At 36.4% G+C, this 18,403-nt stretch overlaps 6 protein-coding genes across 6 annotated transcripts; 2 read left to right on the top strand and 4 right to left on the bottom strand.

Annotated features, from left to right (window-relative positions):
* Window positions 1–11: 11 nt before the first annotated feature.
* EV154DRAFT_577435 (uncharacterized protein) lies at window positions 12–1,537 on the bottom strand (the record flags this gene model as incomplete). Its single annotated transcript, XM_051606526.1, has 4 exons — window positions 12–145; window positions 208–1,125; window positions 1,194–1,371; window positions 1,515–1,537. The coding sequence occupies 4 exons, from the start codon at window positions 1,535–1,537 to the stop codon at window positions 74–76; spliced, it is 1,191 nt and encodes a 396-aa protein (XP_051461100.1). The 3' UTR covers window positions 12–73.
* An 873-nt stretch (window positions 1,538–2,410) lies between these two features.
* EV154DRAFT_69658 (uncharacterized protein) lies at window positions 2,411–3,482 on the bottom strand. The gene is made up of 2 exons (XM_051607740.1): window positions 3,173–3,482; window positions 2,411–3,110 (listed from the first exon to the last, which is right to left on the bottom strand). The coding sequence occupies exons 1-2, from the start codon at window positions 3,303–3,305 to the stop codon at window positions 2,497–2,499; spliced, it is 747 nt and encodes a 248-aa protein (XP_051461101.1). The 5' UTR covers window positions 3,306–3,482; the 3' UTR covers window positions 2,411–2,496.
* EV154DRAFT_497560 (transcription regulator HTH, apses-type DNA-binding domain-containing protein) lies at window positions 3,447–4,128 on the bottom strand. The gene is made up of 2 exons (XM_051600281.1): window positions 3,742–4,128; window positions 3,447–3,672 (listed from the first exon to the last, which is right to left on the bottom strand). Exons 1-2 carry the CDS (start codon window positions 4,070–4,072, stop codon window positions 3,536–3,538), a joined length of 468 nt encoding a protein of 155 aa, XP_051461102.1. The 5' UTR covers window positions 4,073–4,128; the 3' UTR covers window positions 3,447–3,535.
* A 1,114-nt stretch (window positions 4,129–5,242) lies between these two features.
* EV154DRAFT_458927 (dynein light intermediate chain-domain-containing protein) lies at window positions 5,243–7,715 on the top strand. Its single transcript, XM_051597463.1, has 7 exons — window positions 5,243–5,447; window positions 5,535–5,753; window positions 6,044–6,327; window positions 6,428–6,521; window positions 6,580–6,911; window positions 6,997–7,191; window positions 7,264–7,715. Exons 1-7 carry the CDS (start codon window positions 5,339–5,341, stop codon window positions 7,687–7,689), a joined length of 1,659 nt encoding a protein of 552 aa, XP_051461103.1. The 5' UTR covers window positions 5,243–5,338; the 3' UTR covers window positions 7,690–7,715.
* Window positions 7,716–10,863: 3,148 nt separating this feature from the next.
* EV154DRAFT_69686 (uncharacterized protein) lies at window positions 10,864–13,118 on the top strand. The gene is made up of 4 exons (XM_051607741.1): window positions 10,864–10,988; window positions 11,048–12,355; window positions 12,425–12,807; window positions 12,916–13,118. The coding sequence occupies exons 1-4, from the start codon at window positions 10,961–10,963 to the stop codon at window positions 13,054–13,056; spliced, it is 1,860 nt and encodes a 619-aa protein (XP_051461104.1). The 5' UTR covers window positions 10,864–10,960; the 3' UTR covers window positions 13,057–13,118.
* A 3,299-nt stretch (window positions 13,119–16,417) lies between these two features.
* On the bottom strand, window positions 16,418–18,364 carry EV154DRAFT_478079 (uncharacterized protein; the record flags this gene model as incomplete). The annotated part of the gene is made up of 8 exons (XM_051598155.1): window positions 16,418–16,528; window positions 16,592–16,906; window positions 16,968–17,027; window positions 17,107–17,434; window positions 17,552–17,631; window positions 17,670–17,736; window positions 18,139–18,215; window positions 18,287–18,364. The coding sequence occupies 8 exons, from the start codon at window positions 18,362–18,364 to the stop codon at window positions 16,418–16,420; spliced, it is 1,116 nt and encodes a 371-aa protein (XP_051461105.1).
* Between the last annotated feature and the right edge of the window lie 39 nt (window positions 18,365–18,403).

Raw genomic sequence — 18,403 nt, forward strand, 5'->3', positions numbered from 1 at the left:
AGAAATGAGTCGATTTTTTTTTTATTTTTTGGTTTTATTAGGGGAAAAGTAAGATTTTTTTTTATTATTATTATTAAGCGAATGAGCATGAACTTTTGGTTTCACTATTCTTTGGATTATGAATTAATGATCTTAATACTTTATTCTATAAATAAAAAGAAATGAGTTACACCATTTATTTATACGTATAAATTTTTTTTATCTTACTTCGACTTCAAGATCATGGAGACGTGATTTAAGTGAAGCGGCTTCCTTTTGTGCCATGGATCGGATCTGATTAATATCTCGTTTTAATTCATCATTTTCTTGCATCAGTCGGTCCATGGTGTTACCCCCTTTGGGGCTGGCATGATGGTGATAATTGGGGGGTGGCGGTGAGGCAGAAAGAGGTGGTAAAGTAGGTCGTTCATTACGTGAATAAGGTGACCATTGTTGATATGGATGATGATACAGTGGTGATTTACCCGTTGTACCACTACTACTTTTACTTTTCTTTTGTTGTTGTGTTGGTTGCGATGAGGACGCCGCCGACGACGACGACGGTGGTGACGAAGGTGTATAAATGGGTGTCAGATTATTATTGGTTGCAATGGGTAAAGAGGAAAGGGCACTCGGTGAAGGCAATAATTGTCCCAGTTGTGATGAAGGTGGAGGTATAGGTGAGTTTTGAAAGTTGCTTTCTTTTGGGTACAAGTGTGACGCAGGATGGGGGATGTGGAGCTGGGGAATCACTGGTCTCCCCCCCTGCTGTGGAGACTTTTGTTGTTGTTGTTGTTGTTGTATGGGCTGCTGCTGCTGCTGCTGTATGTGTTGCTGTTGTTGTTGTTGTTGGGATGACTGTTGTGGGGGTGGCGAGGAAGTGGAGGAATTGGATGATGTTGTAGTGTTGGTAGTGGTAGTGGTGGTGGTGGTGGTGGCTGATTTTACTTGTAACTCTTGTTTCACTTGTTGATGCACGGCACTGCAAGCTGTGCCACCCTCCGCACGACGATGACGATTTAATGCATCCAGTCTTGCGAATGAACGATAACAATCTTTGCAGACATAGGGACGTTCCCCTGTATGTAACTTTTGGTGGCGCTTTAAATCATGATGCCTTCTAAAATGATGATTACAGACATCGCACTAGAATAGAAAGACGGAAAATAGGGAATAAGTAAGAGAAGAAGAAATGTGACACAATAATAAAATACCTGGAAGGGACGTTCTGAGGAATGGGTGGTGAGATGAGATTTGAGGTTATGTGGACGAGAGAAAGTTTGATGACATTCTGGACATGGATAAGGTTTAACATCATTATTATTGGAGGATCGTGATAGGGTTGTGGTTGGTGTGGTTGGTGATGGTGGCGGTTTTATCACCGAAAATGTACTATAGGCACTGGTATCTTTTTGATGTTGTGAAATTGAGAGAAATCAGAAGCAGGTGTAACAGGTGTTGGTAAATATTCTTTCATGCCTGTATCCACCTTATTGCCCTTGTTTAATAAGCTAGATAATGTAGGTGAAGTAGACTGTCCATTTGTCATGGTCATCATTTTTAAAGAAAAAAGAAAGGGAAAAAAAGGGGAAATATAAGAGAAAAAAAAAAAAAGAGAAAAGAGAAAAAAAAGAGAGAAAAAGAGTAAATAAAAATACAAAAAGTTATATGTGACATAAAAGGCAATTCATCGGGATTTTATATAAAAAGAAAAAAAAAAAAAAAAAAAAAAAAAAGGCTAAGCACTACTTATTCCTTTCACCCCCTTTCTCATTCGTGGCTCGTCTTTTTTGAACCACTTGCGATCTTTCTTTTTTCTGTCCTCCTTCAGTGGCTGATACCCTTTAAAAAAAGAAAAAACTAACTCGTGTGCGTCATCTATTTGTAAGCTTCTCCCTGGGGTTCACACCTTTTTTTTCCTCTCTTTCTAGTAATTTTTTCGGAGTCACTTTTTATTTTGCAAATGTGATACGAACTATTTGTGTAACTCTTTTTTTTTTGATTTTCCAAATATCGCCCCCCATTCCCCTCAGTCTCCCCATGCGCCACATGCGTGCGCCGTGTGTGTGTAAGTGTGTGTGTGAATGAGTGTGTGAATGAGTGTGTGTGAGAGTGTGTGTGTAGAGATATTTTATAAACTCACATAAAAAAAGAACAAATTTTTATCTCTTTTTTTTTTGTCAGGATGTTGTATTCTTCATTCGCGTCTAATTGATTTGTCACCGCCACACGCACAGGTGAATAACAATTATTTAAAGCGGAGTTGATCTTCTCCCGATTAAAAAAAAAAAAAAGGTGGGAGGCTGGACTCTCTCATGACAAACAAAAAAAAAAAAAAATGCCGCACCTTTTTTTTTTTTTTTTGCCACTTTTTTTAATGCAGACTTTTGGGGGGGATTTACTTTTTTTTTTTTTTTTTTTTTTTATTATCAATGAAGGGATTTTTTTTTTTTTTGTGTGTGTGTAATGAATCAAAATGCAATATGGGAAATGGGGGGGGGGGATATATTTATAAAATTAATCTTGTTCAATTTTAAGTCTTCTTGTAACACGAGAATCAAGAGAGCAAGTAGAAGTCTTTCTCCTTTTTAAACCTGTCACCATGTCTTCCTTTCCAAACAATACAGCCGTAGGTGTTTCGGGTGAGAACCAAGACGATGGGGTGGTAGATCCAGTCACACTTCGTCCATCACTCGTAGTCACACCAGAGGTGACAGCAGCAGTGGTGGTGGTAACAGCAGCACCAGAGGTAGCAGCAGTAGTGGTGTTGCTGGTGGCGGTGGAAGGGGGAGGAGGAGGAAGGATGCCCACACGAGGGTTTGTAGTAGTAGTAGTAGTAGTAGTAGTAGTGTTGATGTGATGATTGGTATAAGGTGATGACTTGATATAGGGTGATGAAGTATATTTATTAGAATCAAAGGATCGATTAGTAAGAGTGTGATGGTATATCTGATCGACATACGAGGTAGGTGTGGTAACAGATTCTCTCTCTTCTTCATTATGTTGTTGATGTACAGGGTAGAGATAGGACTGATGACTAGATACACTGCTGAAACTACCTCGGTTTGTATGTCCGTTAAACAAGTACATGTCGCTTTCATCTGTTGAATGCTGATGAACTCGGTTTAAGGCTAGAAAAAGGAAAGTTGAGTATGAATAAACAAACAAACAAGACAAAAAAAAAAAAACTTACGGTGGTGGTGATCGTAATGAGAATTTAAATAAGAAGGTCTACTATCCCAATTTGGAATTGAAGGGGAATATTCCTCTTGTTGTGTGCGATGACTGTTGTTGTTATTAAAAGGGGGAAGAGGGGATGATACCATGTTACACTTGTTCGTGACAGAAGGTATCACTTCACCATTTACACTTTGTCCATTACCAATAGGATTACACAAGTAAACAGAGGGTTCTTCAACAAACAACGGGTACAGGACATCCAATATCTTGAATTTCTCTGCTAGTTCAGTTGCCCTACTAAATGGAATCCTAACAAGTGATATTTTTTTTACATTTAGTTATCATTTTTTTATTATTAGTTTAGACTATTATTATTTTACCACACGCCCTTTAGATGCATAGCACCCACTTTGACAACGACACGGCCCTTTTCGTTCTTGAGGATACCATCACGTTTACCTCGTGACATGCCAACCACATTTAATAGTTTAGTGCCATTAATCATATCATTATCTAACAAGCGCAAATATATACAGATTAAAAAAAATAATAAAAAAAAAAACAACAACAAACAACACATACCTTGTCGACGTGCTACACAAACACCTTTGGCATCCACCTGAAAACAAAGCGTACCCTCATCCTCCCAAATGTTGGTGGTGATCTTTGGACGTGCAGAAGGGGGAGAGGGGTTGGTGTTGGTATAGTAATGATAGGCATGACTATGAGAAGGATTGCCACCAGCACCGGTAGAAGGGGAAGATACGGGAAGAGGAGGAGACCAGTGATTCATAGAGTGATGTGCGTGGTGTGTATATGAATTGGATCTGTACAAATGATCTGTATGTTGTTGTTGTTGCTGTTGTTGTTGGGGTAAGTAGCTGTAAGGAGGGCTTTGATAGAGGCCTTCCATAATAGAAAAATGTGTAGAAGGTAAATATATAAAACAAGAAAAAACCGCAAAGAAAAAGAAAAATTAAAAATACCTTTTAATCGTTTCAAAACTGTCACGATGATTGGTTTAAAACAAGGAGTTTATACTAACCTCATCTTACTTTGATTGTTTACTTTTTTTTTTTATTTTTTTTTTTCAGCATCTATTTTCTTTTATGTGTTTATATAGATATATATATATATATATAAACCTGCATTACTCGCTCTCTCTCTCTCTCTCTCTCTCTCTCTCTTTTTTTCTCTCTCTCTTTCTATTTATCTCTCTCTCTTTCTGCTTCTCTCTCTCTCTCTTCTCTCTGCTTCTCTCTCTTTTTTTTTGTAAAGATTGTCTGTTTGGCGCTCAAAAAAAAAAAAAAAAAAAAAAAGAGACGAGTCCCCACTCCTTTATTATAACCGCCCAAAAAGAAAATATAAATAGTTCTTTTACCCCCTTGTATTATATAAACAAATAAAGAAAGTTGTCTATAAAGACAACTTACTGGAAAAGAGAGAGTATATACTATTTATTATTATTATTCGTGTGTTCCCCTTTTTCAAAACAAATACCATTTATGCTGCAATAATAAAAAAAAAGTGATACGTCCCTTCTCTCTCTCTTTTTTTTTTCTTTTCTTTTTTTAGACCCGAACCACCCCCTTCTCTTTCAGTCTATTTCATAATAAAAAAAAAACACGAAAAGAGAGACCCGGTATTGCAGATCCCCACAAAGGAAAAACTAGTATTTTCTTGGAGGAAGATCCCACTCCTTGATCACCTGAACTTTCTTCTTTCACCTCCCCCTTTGGAATAAACAAAAGCCGTTGGTTCTATTTAGAATTTTAAACCATCCATCCATCACCTGTCTTTTTCTTTCTTTCTTTCTTTCTCTCTCTCTCTCTTTTTCTCTCTTTTTATTTTTTATTTTTTTTTATTTAGTATGTAGGGAAACTCTACCCCTCCCATCGGTCCATCCTTTTTCCTTAAAAAGGAGATCTCCATAATAAATATCTCTTTTAAAAAAAAAATCATGTCAAAATTTCATTTTTCAAACGAAATTGTCCATAATTTGGCCCTGAATTATCCTCATTGGCCCAAATGAATAATAATTAAAATATTTTTTTTTTATGTGTGTGTGTTGTGAATTGTTGAATTTTTTTTTTTTTGTCCAGTCTCTCTCTCTCTCTCTCTCCCACTTTATTTAAATTTCCTTTTTTTTTTCTCTCTCTCTTTCTTTTTATTCATACCAATGACTACAAATGGAACACAAACAATAGAGAATGTAGAGATTTGGTCTACCATCTTGACGGGTGTTGCTTCATCTAAAATGGTGCCTACCAAGAAACTCCTTGTTCTAGGTAAAAAAAAAAAAAAATAATATTCATCATGGGTGTCCATCCGTTTTTTTTTTTTTTTAATAATTGAACTCTTTTCATGACTTGCAGGTGATCCTGGAAGTGGTAAATCCACCTTGATTCACTATTTAAAAAACGATCCTGGACCACAAGTAATGCAACCAGAGGGAGAGAACACCAATAACAACTTTGGTGTCAATAGTCACTACAACAACAATACTACACCGTTGGATAATCTCGATGATGATGCCACCAATACATTGGCTTTGGGCTATAGTTTTATTGATGTTCAAGATGAAGAGAACGAGGGTAAACAAAGACTTCTTCACTTTACCTCATTCCATTTATATATATACATTTACTCACCCTACCCTTCTTTTTTTAATTTTGAGCAGCGGTGGCGAGGTTGGGCGTATATCAATTAGGACTATCCTCTGTCGAATACATGCCCTTATTGAAATTCGCGCTTGCTACAGACAGTTTAACTGATTCTACTGTGGTAATTGTATTAGATTGGACGCGTCCCTGGGAGTTCCTCGAGACCTTACAACGATGGATTAATGTATTACAACACCGTATGGATGAGATCTGCAAGGAAGGCAGTGCAGGTGAATCCTCTTGGAGTAGAGGTAAAGCCGTGGTCGATGAATTAAGAGAAAAAATAGAATATTACCTTCAGACCTATACAGAACCTGTCGTCCATAACTTTTCTATGGCTGCTTCTACATCCACAGGTTCCATCATCACACCCAGTACACCCATCGTCCCTTCCTCTGCTCCCCTCGTCACAACAACTACAGCAGCAGATCAAGTCACCTTGCCATTGACACAGGGTAGTTTAACAAATAATCTGGGCATATCCATCATTGTTGTCTGTTGCAAGGTAACTTACAAAAAAAAAAAAAAAATCTCTCCCCCCGTGTCTTCTTCTTCTAGTGTCGCACAAGACTTAATTACCCTTTTTTTTTTTTTTTATAATATAGAGTGATGCTCAAAATACACTGGAACAGACATTAGATTACAAGGATGAACAATTTGATTTTATCCAACAAACTTTACGTTGTGTGTGCATGAAATGTAAGTTCCCCCCCCTCTAACTAATCCATCTTGATGACTCACAACCTTAGTGATGCAGTCGGTGCCGCTCTGTTCTACACTTCCACGCTTCAACCTTATACCTTTCATAATTTACGTCAATACATTCTCCACCGACTATTAACCACCAGCAGTAAATCTTACCCATTTAAATTGAAAGCACAAGTAGTTGAACGAGACGCTGTCCTGGTCCCCTCCGGCTGGGATTCATGGGGAAAATTGCGCGTCCTAAGAGACGGCTTTGATTGTGACGCTGTACATCAAGGCTGGGATGCCGATATGGATGCTGTCACAGATCGACAACAACCGGGGTCGCATGGTGCACGAGGAAACTATGAAGATCTCATTCACAACCCCAACTCGGATGACCAGGTGAGTTTTTTTTATTTTCTAATAAGGAATTCGTTTTTTTTTTATGTGATTAGGTCAAAAAACTGATCCATCTATTTTAAAACAGCCTTTAAACAATATCCCACCTCCTGTCACATGTGAGGACGAACAGGCCTTCTTGGATAGACATTTCGAAACTTTACAACACGTCTCTGAAATTCCAAGCAGAAAGGGAACAGGTGCATTATCTACACGACCCAGTGTTGTAGGCCCAATAGGCGAATCCGTGCTTGATATTGGACGCACTGATGACCGTCGCAAGGTAAAAAAAAAAAAAAAAAAAAAAATGATTGTAGATGTGTGTATAAGCGTTATTCAACTTTTTTCTATTTAGGATGACCTCAAGATCTCTATCAGTTCTTCCAGTAACACGAGTAACATGATGACCAATGCCAATGCGATACCACCGATTGATACCAGCCATGTGCAATTAAATCCAACCACACCTACGCATCATGGTCTCCCCTCTACGACTCCTCATGCCACAAATAATGGTGGTGCTGTACCTACGGGTGGAGCGGGGGGACCTTCACATGAAGTGTTGGCAAATTTCTTTCAATCTTTATTATCGAAAAAGGCATCCAGTGGAGGATCTTCACCTACCACAACTTCTTTATTAAACACGATGGGAAGAGAAGAAGTCTCTACCACCACAACACCTTCTTCTGCAGCATCGTCAGGAACGACAAGAAGACCTACTGTGAGTCGAAAAGATGTTCATAAAGAATTGGATCGTATGAGACAATTTGTGAACAAGTAATAAAAATATATATATTTTTTTTTTTTGAGAGGCTGGATTCACATTTAGGGATGGGGGGTTATTTTTTTAATTTTTATATATATATATATTTCTAAGAGAGGGTGGGGAAGGTCAGATATCTCAGGTTTCTTCATCCAGTGATTCTAATTCATAATTCGTGATACAGGAACAACAAAGTATATTTTGAATATGATACGCCATACACATCCAAGTAGACATTCCGTATATAAAATAAGATGAGCAAAAAAAGAGAAAAAAAGTAAAAAAAAAAAGATGATAATAAAAACCAGTTATGTTCCTCCCCATGGACGCATTCATATTGGGTTATCCCACATGGGAGGGTTTATTATACACACTCCACTTTGACCACTTTTTTTTTTTTTAATCCAGTATTTGACCTAACACTAATAGAAAGTACGGGGTGTCCATACGACAGCTCAAAAACATATAACAGAAATAAGTGAATCGATCGCTCACCTTTTAGATTCACGTATTTCAAAGACAGTACCTCGTTTCTTTCTCAAAAACTTCATGGGCACGACAAGTAGGGGCATGCTGCCTTTTGCTCTTGAGACTGGGATGACGTTAAAGTAGGCGCCTCAAAAGCGTGTTTGAACTCATTAGCAACGCATTGTCCTTGATGTCTTTTTTCATCATTTCTATTTACTGTCTTGAATAAAAACTTGTTTGTAAAGAAAAGAAAAAAAAAAAAGGGTAACCAGTATCCTGCAACAAGTACATACCAAAAAAACATTGACTGTCAATATAAAAATCATGAGCTGAAGTCATGTTACACACGCGATAAAAAAAAAAGATACATCTTGCATGAAACAAAGCTTAAAAGTAATTTTTAATTGGTCAAAAAAAAAAAACATTTTTAATAATCTTTGTGCTCCGGAAGGGACGCGTATCATTCTGACTTGCTTGGGTGTTTCCAATATTCTGGTCACCTTGGACGTTTTCATGATGACCATCACCATGAATTTCGTAGTCCATTGCTGTTGGAAGTGGAGGGGGGGGGGAGGCTACGGTTAGAAATGGCAGTTTGGGTGTGAAAAAGAAACATTACTTTTCGTGTTTTTCCGACATCTAATCTGTTATTAAATGTTGCGACTACTTTTAGTGAACCGCTGCGGATGCTCTGAGCTCTCCATCGCTTTCAGCTTTTTGCTTGTTGTATGGCTGATGGTAGAACAAGCAAATGGCTTGTTCGCGTGTGATTAGTACCATAGCTGTTTGGGAGATTGACAAGGCGATTGAGTTTAGCAATTTATAGAACAAACATGGCCCCCTTGATCTCAATAATTACTTTCTCTTCTTACTTGGATCTCAAACCGCCCGAGAAACCAAAAAAAAAAAAAAAAAAAAAAAAAAAAAAAAAAAAAAAAAAAAAAAAAAAAAAAAAAAAAAAAAAAAAAGCGAACAAAGTCGGAAGAGACAAGTTACGAGTCGAAAGCGAAACCTGAGAAGAAGACGGAGAGAACATGTCGAAAATGTAGGAAAGAAGATATGGAGAAGTTTTAAAGCAGATCTTTATAAATCTGTTGACAGATCTGACTAAGACACGCTACTTACAGGTCAATCTTTTACAGCCTACTGTAAAAGAAACACAGTCATAACACTTGAAACGCTTTTGTAATACTTAAGGTTTAAGGACCGAAAGACAAGATGCAAAAAGGTGCCACTTTGAAGGTGCCTCTTTAAAGGTGCCTCCTCAACAATTCTAAACCTATCATTCTTATATTACTTAGCCATTAACTTAAATTATCTTGACTATATAAACTATCATAATTCTATCAATAAAACATTATTCTATTTCTACTTTATATTTCATTGTGATTATATAAGATAAATATTCTTATCCAATCATATTTATCTTCTGACATATAATCCTCATCTATCCGGGTCGCACTATTACAGCTTTTCATGTTATTTGGCGTCAAAAAAACATACTAAGCCATATGAAAAATGAAATTGTATATAAACTAAAAAATTTCACCTTGTTTTCTTTTAAAAAAACAAAATGTCCGCGACAAGTGAAAACGCGGTTGTTTTAGAAGAAGGTACTTGAGTAATACCAGTAGCGCGCACTGTATTTTAAGTATCAACTTATCGTGTACAAATAGCCTCGGAATTGGACGAATTGCAAAAAAAAATAGTTGAATTGCAATCAAGTTTTAACGAAGTCTCTGAAAAAAATTCGTCTTTACGTAAGTATTCATCTATCAAGATAAGCCGCTCTAGTTTATGACGCCTATTTTATTACGTTTATTCTTTTTATAAAGAATATGATGCAGCCAATTGTAAAGCCGAATTGAACAAATGTAAAGCCGAATTAAACAAATGTAAAGCCGAATTAAAATTCTGCAAGTCAATTAAGGCCGTTGTTGAACTCGAAAACTTGCAAAAGGACGAGAAACTGCAACTTCTCACAACGAATGAGGATGTTTTACGCAAAACTAACACCCAAAGTTTAGGTACGTCTTGGTTACTCTCTTAGGCATAATAATTATTGTACTTCCGCAAACTAAAATTTTTATGTAAATTTAGATGCTTTCAAAATAGTTCAGGACAAGCTCTCTAATTTACAACAAGAGCTGGCTTCTAAAGAATGCGACGCCCAAGAAATGAGAGACGTGATTATTCGACTTAAAGTAAGTATATCGACGCGTTATGTAGTAAATACTCACCTTTTTATTATAAAATACATTAGGACAGCGAGTATAATTTGGATAAGAAACTTAGTGTTGCCGCGAACCTAAATTCCCAGCTGGAAACCGCTCTGAATTCTATTCAGCAAGAGTATGAGCAGTATAAGCTTCAAAAGGTATGTACAAATAATTTTCTTAAAACATGAAATTAACCTTTATTTCCTATATCATAAAGGTTAAAGAACGTCAAGAATTACAAGAACAATTGGTTATCTTGGAAAAAGAGAAAGAAACGGCTTCCGACTCTGCTCGAGAGGTTTTATTCAAAAAGGGTCAATTGGAAGAGCAAGTGCTCAACATCACCAACGAACTCTCCACAGTTGTCCAAGAACGAGATGACGCAAAATCAAGCTTGCAGGATATAAGTAGGCCATTTCAAAAGCTTTCAGCCTTGCTCAAAAAACACATCACAGATACCCAAAAACAGATTTTATCTTATGAAGCTAACATTAACTCAATCGCTGGCGAAAGAGATAATTTACAATTAAGAATCACCGAATTAGAAGCTACCTTAAAACAAGAACAGGAGATTCGTACTGAGGAACTCAAAAAATTAACAGATGCCGCCAACTCTTCAAACAATACACAGTCAGTAAGTCACTTGCTTCATTTAATGCATGCCTATAAATGTTTGAATCGACATATAGAGAATATCTATGATGACTTCATTCGATTAAAGGCAGATCATGAAAAGTACATGGCAGGTTCAGGCAAAGGTACCAACCTTAAAGCTCCTCCCAAAATAAATTCCAAAGCCAAATTTAGATATAATCGTATAAATTCTGGGCTTGACCAAGTCGGAAAGATTCAAGCTTATTTAAAGATCTCGATTGAAACCCTCAAAAGGGTCCAATCGGATTTGATTGATCAACCGAGTGAATTGCAAAAATATTTTGCCAACAAGGAGACTGAATTCGAACTCACCAAAGAGATGGCGAGAGATCTCAAATGCAGGGTTCACCATCTCGACAAGGAAAATATCTCCCTCCGAAGCCGGCTCGAATCTTCCGCTACTGAATATGACACCATAAAGAACGCTCTCAATAATGAATGTGCTAAAAATCTTCATATCACCCATTTATGGGAGGCCCTTAATAAGCGCTTGGAGTCATACAATAAGTTTTCTAATGAGAATGCCCAGAAAAATAAAGAAACTATGGAACACTTGAACCGTGAATTACAACACACACGCGATGCATTAGCTTTAGCAAAAAAGTTGCCAGATATTTACAAATCGATCAGTCAACAAGAGCTCCTCCAAGAAAAGTACGAAGAGGCTGTTATCGAGATTCGCTTGCTCAAGGAGAAGATTGCTGATAATGTACAACAGCTCTCCAAGGTAAATCAAGATAGATTTAATGACCAAGCCAAGTTAGTTGCTGCTGAAGAGCATATTCAGAATTTACTATCACCTGATTCACCTACCGCTGGAGACTGCACAAATTGTTATGCTCATATTCACAATTTGGCTAGTGCAGAGGATCTTATTTGTGTCTTGGAATATGATATAGAAACTTACCATAAAGTCATTGAAAATGATGAAATAAGGATTGGTGATCTCATTAAGACACATGCCGATTATGTCACTCATAGTCAAATTTATATTGAAAAATTGGAAAAAGACCTCGAAATCAAGACCGCAGCTGTAGGTGTTGAGCAAACTGAAGCCGCTCAATGGGCTAAATTTGAAGAAAGTCTGGAAGAGAGCTTACTTGATTCCGAAAAGCAATGCGAAGCTTTAGCTGCTCGTGTCGAAAAGCTCAAAGAGCTTCGTAAACAGTATAAAAATCCGAGTGCCAACGCTAATATTGCAACTCAACAATATATCGTTCAATACAACACACTTCAAGCACAAAACTTGGCTTATTTCCAAGAAAACACAGCTTTAAAACAACAGCAAGAACAAGCTTTGGTCGAATTACAAAAGAAACAAGAAGAGATCGCACCTTTACTTTGTAAGTCATTTAACATCCTCTTTAAAAAACTTTACATATAACTTATAACCCTTTTTTTAAAAAAAATAGCTGAAGTCGAACTCTTAAAGGAGCAACATAATGTTGCTCAACGCAAAATTAAAACTCTATATAAATCTCAAAAAGAACACACTGGTCGTTCACTACAATGTACTTCCAAATGTAACGTAGTAGATTCTGCTGAGAGTGAGAGTTTTGAGGTAGAAAGGAAGTTAGGAGTAATAAGGTTTGAGAAAAGGATATCCGAATTAGAATCCCTCAAGAGGAAAATAGATTTGGAGCAAGCGAATCTAAATTCGGAAATTATCGTGAGAGGTCGTCTCTCCATAGAATGGAAAAAAAAGTACGACGAGGTGCTAACAAACCTCGCAGAGCACAGAACCAAACTTAAAGATTGTGAACAAAAACTGAAGGTCGCCGAAACAGCTATTGTGGTAAAAAAAAAAAAAAAAAAAAAAAAAAAAAAAAAAAAAAAAAAAAAAAAAAAAAAAAAATGGGTCATATCTATTTCGATGCACTGCTAACTATAATTGTATCGATAGACTGCCAATAACCAAATTGTTTTAAAGGAAGAAGATATTGAAGAAGAAAAGAAGAAGTTATTGGAATCATCAAAAACTATGACAGATGATTTCTTGACTTTGGAGGTATACATGCATGAAAAAAAAAAAAAAAAGCAATGAGACTGATTTCATTACAGAAAAAATACAGCAATATTCATATCAGTAACGAAGAGGTTGAAACACTTCGTCTTATCCAAGCAGAGTTGAAGTCCAAGATCACAACTTTGGAAGAAATTAAAGTCGCTCATAACACTTTGCAATCCAACTCTACTGAACTTACTAGACTCAAGGCACAAATTTCCATGACTTTAAATAAGAAAATACACATACAAAAGGAACTTGACGTGTTAAAGGCTCTTAAAGCATCAGCATCTCCAGTGATTGACTCACCCAGCATCACACAAACCAGCAGTCCCATCATTTCTAATGTGAATAATGCAATACATACATTTGATACCAATACCACGCCAATTCCTGTTGCTACGCCTGAAGTCACGACACAAAAGGCTGCTGAAGTGAAGATGAAGGAATCTGATTTGGGAATTATAACTGGCGTAAAGCGTACACACGAGGGAGATAAGGATTTCGTTTCACACAAAACTCCAACGAAAAAGGGCCACGTTGGAGAGTTACGTTGGAGAGTAAATTATAAGTTATATTAAATAAAATAGTATCGTTAAAAATAATCAAGATTACGGGCCTGAGGTTCAAGATGACCATTAACCCTTCTGATTGTATTGAGACAAATTTAAAAAATTGGGAATTTGACTTGAGAAAGTTGTAATAAAGAGCAGCATTAATTTTTTTTTTTTTTGAGAAATGAGTAAGTGCCCTGTATCTGTGTGCCTCTTTTTTACGCATTAATTGGCCTAGTGCTATAGTCCGCGATCTATAACAGCTCATTGTTTGCTTTTTCAACATAAAAATCAGACACTCGAAAGTAAGTTTACAACGTGGGTGTATGTACAGAAGTGTGTTCTACTGGCATGTAATTGTGAATACTGAGTGAATATAAGTATTTTTTTTTTGCAGAAGATTGTGCCAATGCTTTATTTGGTTTATGAAAGAGACTGAACACAAATATTATTGATCAAACCAGTTGTATACTGTTGCAAAGGGGTATAGCGGTGATTAGGGTTTATAATTGGAGCTGGAAGATGATTTGGACAATGATGGATCGTTGTTCAGCTTTTTAGATGTCTTGGAGCGGGTTGAAATTAAGTAGTACAGAGGCCCATGCGGACCATCTGTGGGGGCAGGTGACAAATACAAGTTTTGTGTTTGCGATTACATCCGGGCGTACGTTGCAGCTAAGACTTGGGTAAAATTAAATGGAGGAACGACTTGAATGGAGCCTTGTAAGAACCAAACGATATCATATGTTACGCAACGTGGGTCATACCCCTCTTAAAGGGGTTGTAACCAGTGCCACTAAAACACCCTTTGTTAAATGTCAAAGATCCCGAGTCCTCCTTGTAATCGGTGTTAGAAGAGTCGACAACTTGAGTTAAGGAAACATAACGAATTGGAATCCAATCGATGAATTTGGCGATCTGGGCTTTAGTCACAGGGAATAAGCGAATAACTTGCCACAATGTCGAATAAATTAAGAAATTTAGGACGGTAGCTCATCCACGGATTAACAGATGTCGTTGTTTGTGGATATTGCATGCGTCTTGAATCTTATCGATTACGGTGTTAGCATGATAATTGCGTTGATTGATAAAAAACCAGACTTAAAAACCCAGGTAACGAAGTGGAGCTGTCAATTATTGGGAGTGTCACCTAGTAATTTCTTGGTTTAACAAGAACTGGTTCCAAGCATCAGAAGGATTAACACTGTGCAAAAGTTTTGGTTTCATAGTTAAATGGTGTTAATTGGCCCTGCTTGAATCAAGTTGTAGGCAAAAGAAAAATATGATTGCTTTATGTACTATAGCAAACTTTTTTGTTTTTTGGTTGCTATGGTATGAATTTGAAGCACAGTGCAAAATAAAGTTCATTGAGGAGGCATAAATGTTAATTTATAGGTACCTGTTCTGAAGTGAGATCACTACAATTGTGAATTGATCCCAGGTTGACTATAAAAGAAAAAGATTTTTCAATCAAGCTCATATTGTAAAAGTATTCTATGAGGATTACAAGTTTTTGTTGTATCACAACTCATTGTTGTAGCAAGGACTTTTGTTTTGAAAGTGGCCATTTTTTATCAACTTGTTTATATCACTATAATTGTCATAAAGATTATAAAAGTAAGGAACTTTATCCATGTTTATTTTCTACGTTAAGTTTAATCAAAAGCTCATATTTTGTTATGTTTCAAGGTAGATAAGTAAAATTAAAAAGTCGTTTGTAGAAATACGTTCAGACCGTTTTAAGATATTTATTCATAATAAAAGATAATACAAGCTATTTATCTATGCTAAATTCCAAGTTACTGAATTAATCTACGACGATAACAATGTAAATAAACAATGCCTAGTAATAGAAGGTGAAAATCAGTGTGACAGTAATATGTTCAATGTTATTCTCTTGTAGAGATCACAGAGTGACACTAGCAGTATGTATATAGACTTACCAAGTAACCATTGCCCCAAGGGTATAATAATATGTACAGATAAGTAATGATGATTGATTAGATAACTACATCTTCCTGTTTAGTGAACACACTTTCATATGTATCAAGTGAGATCAAAAACGTGCGACGCTGAAAGTACCGAAAATTCACCTGATTACAATTTATTAATGCATCCTCAAGTGAACATAAAGCTCTTTATGTATATTATATTGCTTTATTTTTCAATCCTTTTTATTAAAATAATGTACTACATAACTATCTAAAGCTGCAGGAAGATTAAGAGAGAGATGATCTTTTTCTCTTTGTGCCTTTTTCTGGTGATACGTAGGGTGGGGAGAGAGGGCTAGTATCCGTGTCGTCCCTTTGATACAAATCATTTTCTACCATATACTCCTTTAACTTTTTTGCACTAGAAGCAACCATCTTCAAAGTCTTAATCAGGTATTTTATGTACTGGGGAAAGTCTTTTGATAGTGTACTTGGGCTAGTGGGGATTGGAAACTTGAAGATTTCTACGAAACAGTATACTCCCAGGATTGGCATAGACAAACAGTAAACATGCATCGTGTTACGATAAATTTGGATTCCATAGAGCTTCAAATTTTTGACTTGAAAGAACGTACGGGGACGACAGTTTACTATATGAAAAATTCAATTTAAAAACAGCGTGTTAAGCGAAAAAAAAGGACCAAAATCATGGCAAATAATTTTTCTTCCTTCCACATTGGCCCTGGCACTTCAATCAATAGAGTTTCGATTTCGGGTTTCCTCATAGTAATAATACCGTCAATTGAAGATCCTACAGCTCTTGGTTCGTCATCATTTTTGGCCATGTTATCTTCCTCTTTTGAAGCAGACAATTTTGATTCGCCCCATTTGTAATACCAGTTTTTTCTATTCAGATTAAACACGAGGGAAACAACTGGTTAAGCAGCAAAGTACAAATGTGTATTCGTTCATTTGAGAAGGATATTTGAACTGTTGCTTTTGTATTTTGAGTACTTTCGCCACTATCTTTTTCAATTTATAATTGTTGTCGCTTTTCTTTAATTTTATTCTTCCAGCTTGATTTTTTACCGAATTCTTCGCATAGTCGTAAGCATTATTAGGAGAAAAAGACATATTTGATGGTGCGTAGCGGATAGTGTCGGTACAGCTAGAAATGATGTCTTCCCTCCATTTATCATAATTAGTCTTCAGTAATGTCTTTGTTTTTTTATCATCTTTTTTAGTAAAAAAATCAAGTATGCCATAATAAAGATAGTACCGTTTGGTGTCATCTCCCTCCCTGGTCCTAGCTTCTGTTGTCAAAGTCTTGATTTCATCTTTTAAAGTGATAGTATTGATATCAAACGGAATAGAAGTCTTGAGTGTTTCAAGTGGGGTTTCAGCCTAAATAACAAAACGTGTTTGAGTTTAAACCTAAATATATTTATCACAAACGAACACTTACGTTATCAATCGTATCGTTGGAAGAATTGATCTTTTGCAGCGATCTCTCTGGATTAGCATTCTATAAGCGCAAAGATAAAAATTATGTAACATCAGTAAAAATAAGCATGTCTGTATTTTACGAGAAGCCAAAAACTTACTTCCAGAGTGAGCTGCAAAACATTCTTCCAATTTACGATGTTGAAATCCAAAATAAAGAATTCTCGAAACTGTTCGAAAAGGTGTGTCCAGAAACCTCTGAGAATATCTCGTCTGGTTGCCCCATCTGGGATTCTGCCGAAAGGGTAATCACCGGAAGCAACAAGCTTCCGATACTCGTTCAAGTAGATTACTTGAACGGTATACCAAATGGCAAAAAGAAGCGAGTATCCGATTTCATGCTTGAAATGGATACGCATAGTGCAAGAGTCCAACATGACACAAAACTCCAATCCAATATTGGGGCCTTGGTTAAGCGCTTTAGACGCTCTTTTAATAAGATATAATATTAGTTTAATTTCATTTATGTATCTGTCAATATTGCTTTGCTTACATTCAGGAATGTTTCCTGGCAGCGTCTACACCTACGCCTTTTTCAGGAGTCACCCCCCTGTAGCTACCATATGGGTCCTGCCATAGCTAATGTACGGTTTTATGTGAGCCACTGTCTTTTGAGCTTGCTTTATCTTTTTTTTTTTTTTTGCATAAAATTTATATGACTTACAGCCATCCCGACCAAAACCTGAGAACCCAAGCTGGGAGGTCGCCAGAAAATAGCAATATGTTTTTTTCTTCATAAAAAAACATAGGAAATAATTTAGAGTCTTAAAAAACCAAAATAATTATTAACTAAGTACCTTTTCATAATAGCGTTTACTTCCAGACGAAAAGAAAAGAAAAGAAGAGAAAAGAAGAGAATTAAGCTTGTTTAGTAGTGAAAAGAAAAGAGGGAGGAAAGAAAAGTGTGTGAACGAGATTTATTTATAAAACTGTTAAACAACTGGCTTATGTCACGATGATTTAATTGTCTATTTATGTTTACCAGATTTGTTTGTGAACCCAATAACAACAATTTCTTGACTTGAATTAATTATGCAATCATCAATTCAATCAAATGATTTAGCAATAGCAGTGTCTTCCAGAATCAAGATGGTCACACCGGATGAAAGGGAGCTAGCAATTCCTGAGATTACGGTGGGGGATAATTATAGCGGTAAAACCAGAGGGTACTGTTTTTAAGATGTTGATGGGACTGGTTGGCAAACGTATACTATTGTGTAATACTCAATGTCAGACACTATCAAATTATAGGGAGAATAATTAGCTATTGACATGTTTTACAATCTTGCTAAGATTGTCATTACTTCTCAAACTAGTGCTTGCGAGCGCTTTTATCGGACAAACGGCAAATGTTTCCATTTCAAGTAAAGGCCCAAACGTTATAGATGATTAAATAAG

The sequence above is a fragment of the Mucor mucedo genome, assembly GCF_025094135.1.
Source record: "Mucor mucedo strain NRRL 3635 chromosome Unknown EV154scaffold_15, whole genome shotgun sequence".
Lineage (NCBI taxonomy): Eukaryota > Fungi > Mucoromycota > Mucoromycetes > Mucorales > Mucoraceae > Mucor > Mucor mucedo.

What these genes read in the sequence shown, in the direction of transcription:
- EV154DRAFT_458927 (XM_051597463.1), top strand. Translation starts at nt 5,339, where the DNA reads ATGACTACAAATGGAACACAAACAATAGAGAATGTAGAGATTTGGTCT. An exon ending in CAAGAAACTCCTTGTTCTAG is followed by an intron (nt 5,448 to 5,534) that starts GTAAAAAAAAAA and finishes CATGACTTGCAG; the next exon opens with GTGATCCTGGAAGTGGTAAA. An exon ending in ACCCCAACTCGGATGACCAG is followed by an intron (nt 6,912 to 6,996) that starts GTGAGTTTTTTT and finishes ATTTTAAAACAG; the next exon opens with CCTTTAAACAATATCCCACC.
- EV154DRAFT_69658 (XM_051607740.1), bottom strand. Translation starts at nt 3,305, where the DNA reads ATGGTATCATCCCCTCTTCCCCCTTTTAATAACAACAACAGTCATCGC. An exon ending in TCATTACGATCACCACCACC is followed by an intron (nt 3,111 to 3,172) that starts GTAAGTTTTTTT and finishes TCCTTTTTCTAG; the next exon opens with CCTTAAACCGAGTTCATCAG.
- EV154DRAFT_497560 (XM_051600281.1), bottom strand. Translation starts at nt 4,072, where the DNA reads ATGGAAGGCCTCTATCAAAGCCCTCCTTACAGCTACTTACCCCAACAA. An exon ending in TTGTGTAGCACGTCGACAAG is followed by an intron (nt 3,673 to 3,741) that starts GTATGTGTTGTT and finishes TGCGCTTGTTAG; the next exon opens with ATAATGATATGATTAATGGC.
- EV154DRAFT_69686 (XM_051607741.1), top strand. Translation starts at nt 10,961, where the DNA reads ATGCCGCCAACTCTTCAAACAATACACA. An exon ending in AGAGATCGCACCTTTACTTT is followed by an intron (nt 12,356 to 12,424) that starts GTAAGTCATTTA and finishes TAAAAAAAATAG; the next exon opens with CTGAAGTCGAACTCTTAAAG. An exon ending in TCGCCGAAACAGCTATTGTG is followed by an intron (nt 12,808 to 12,915) that starts GTAAAAAAAAAA and finishes TTGTATCGATAG; the next exon opens with ACTGCCAATAACCAAATTGT.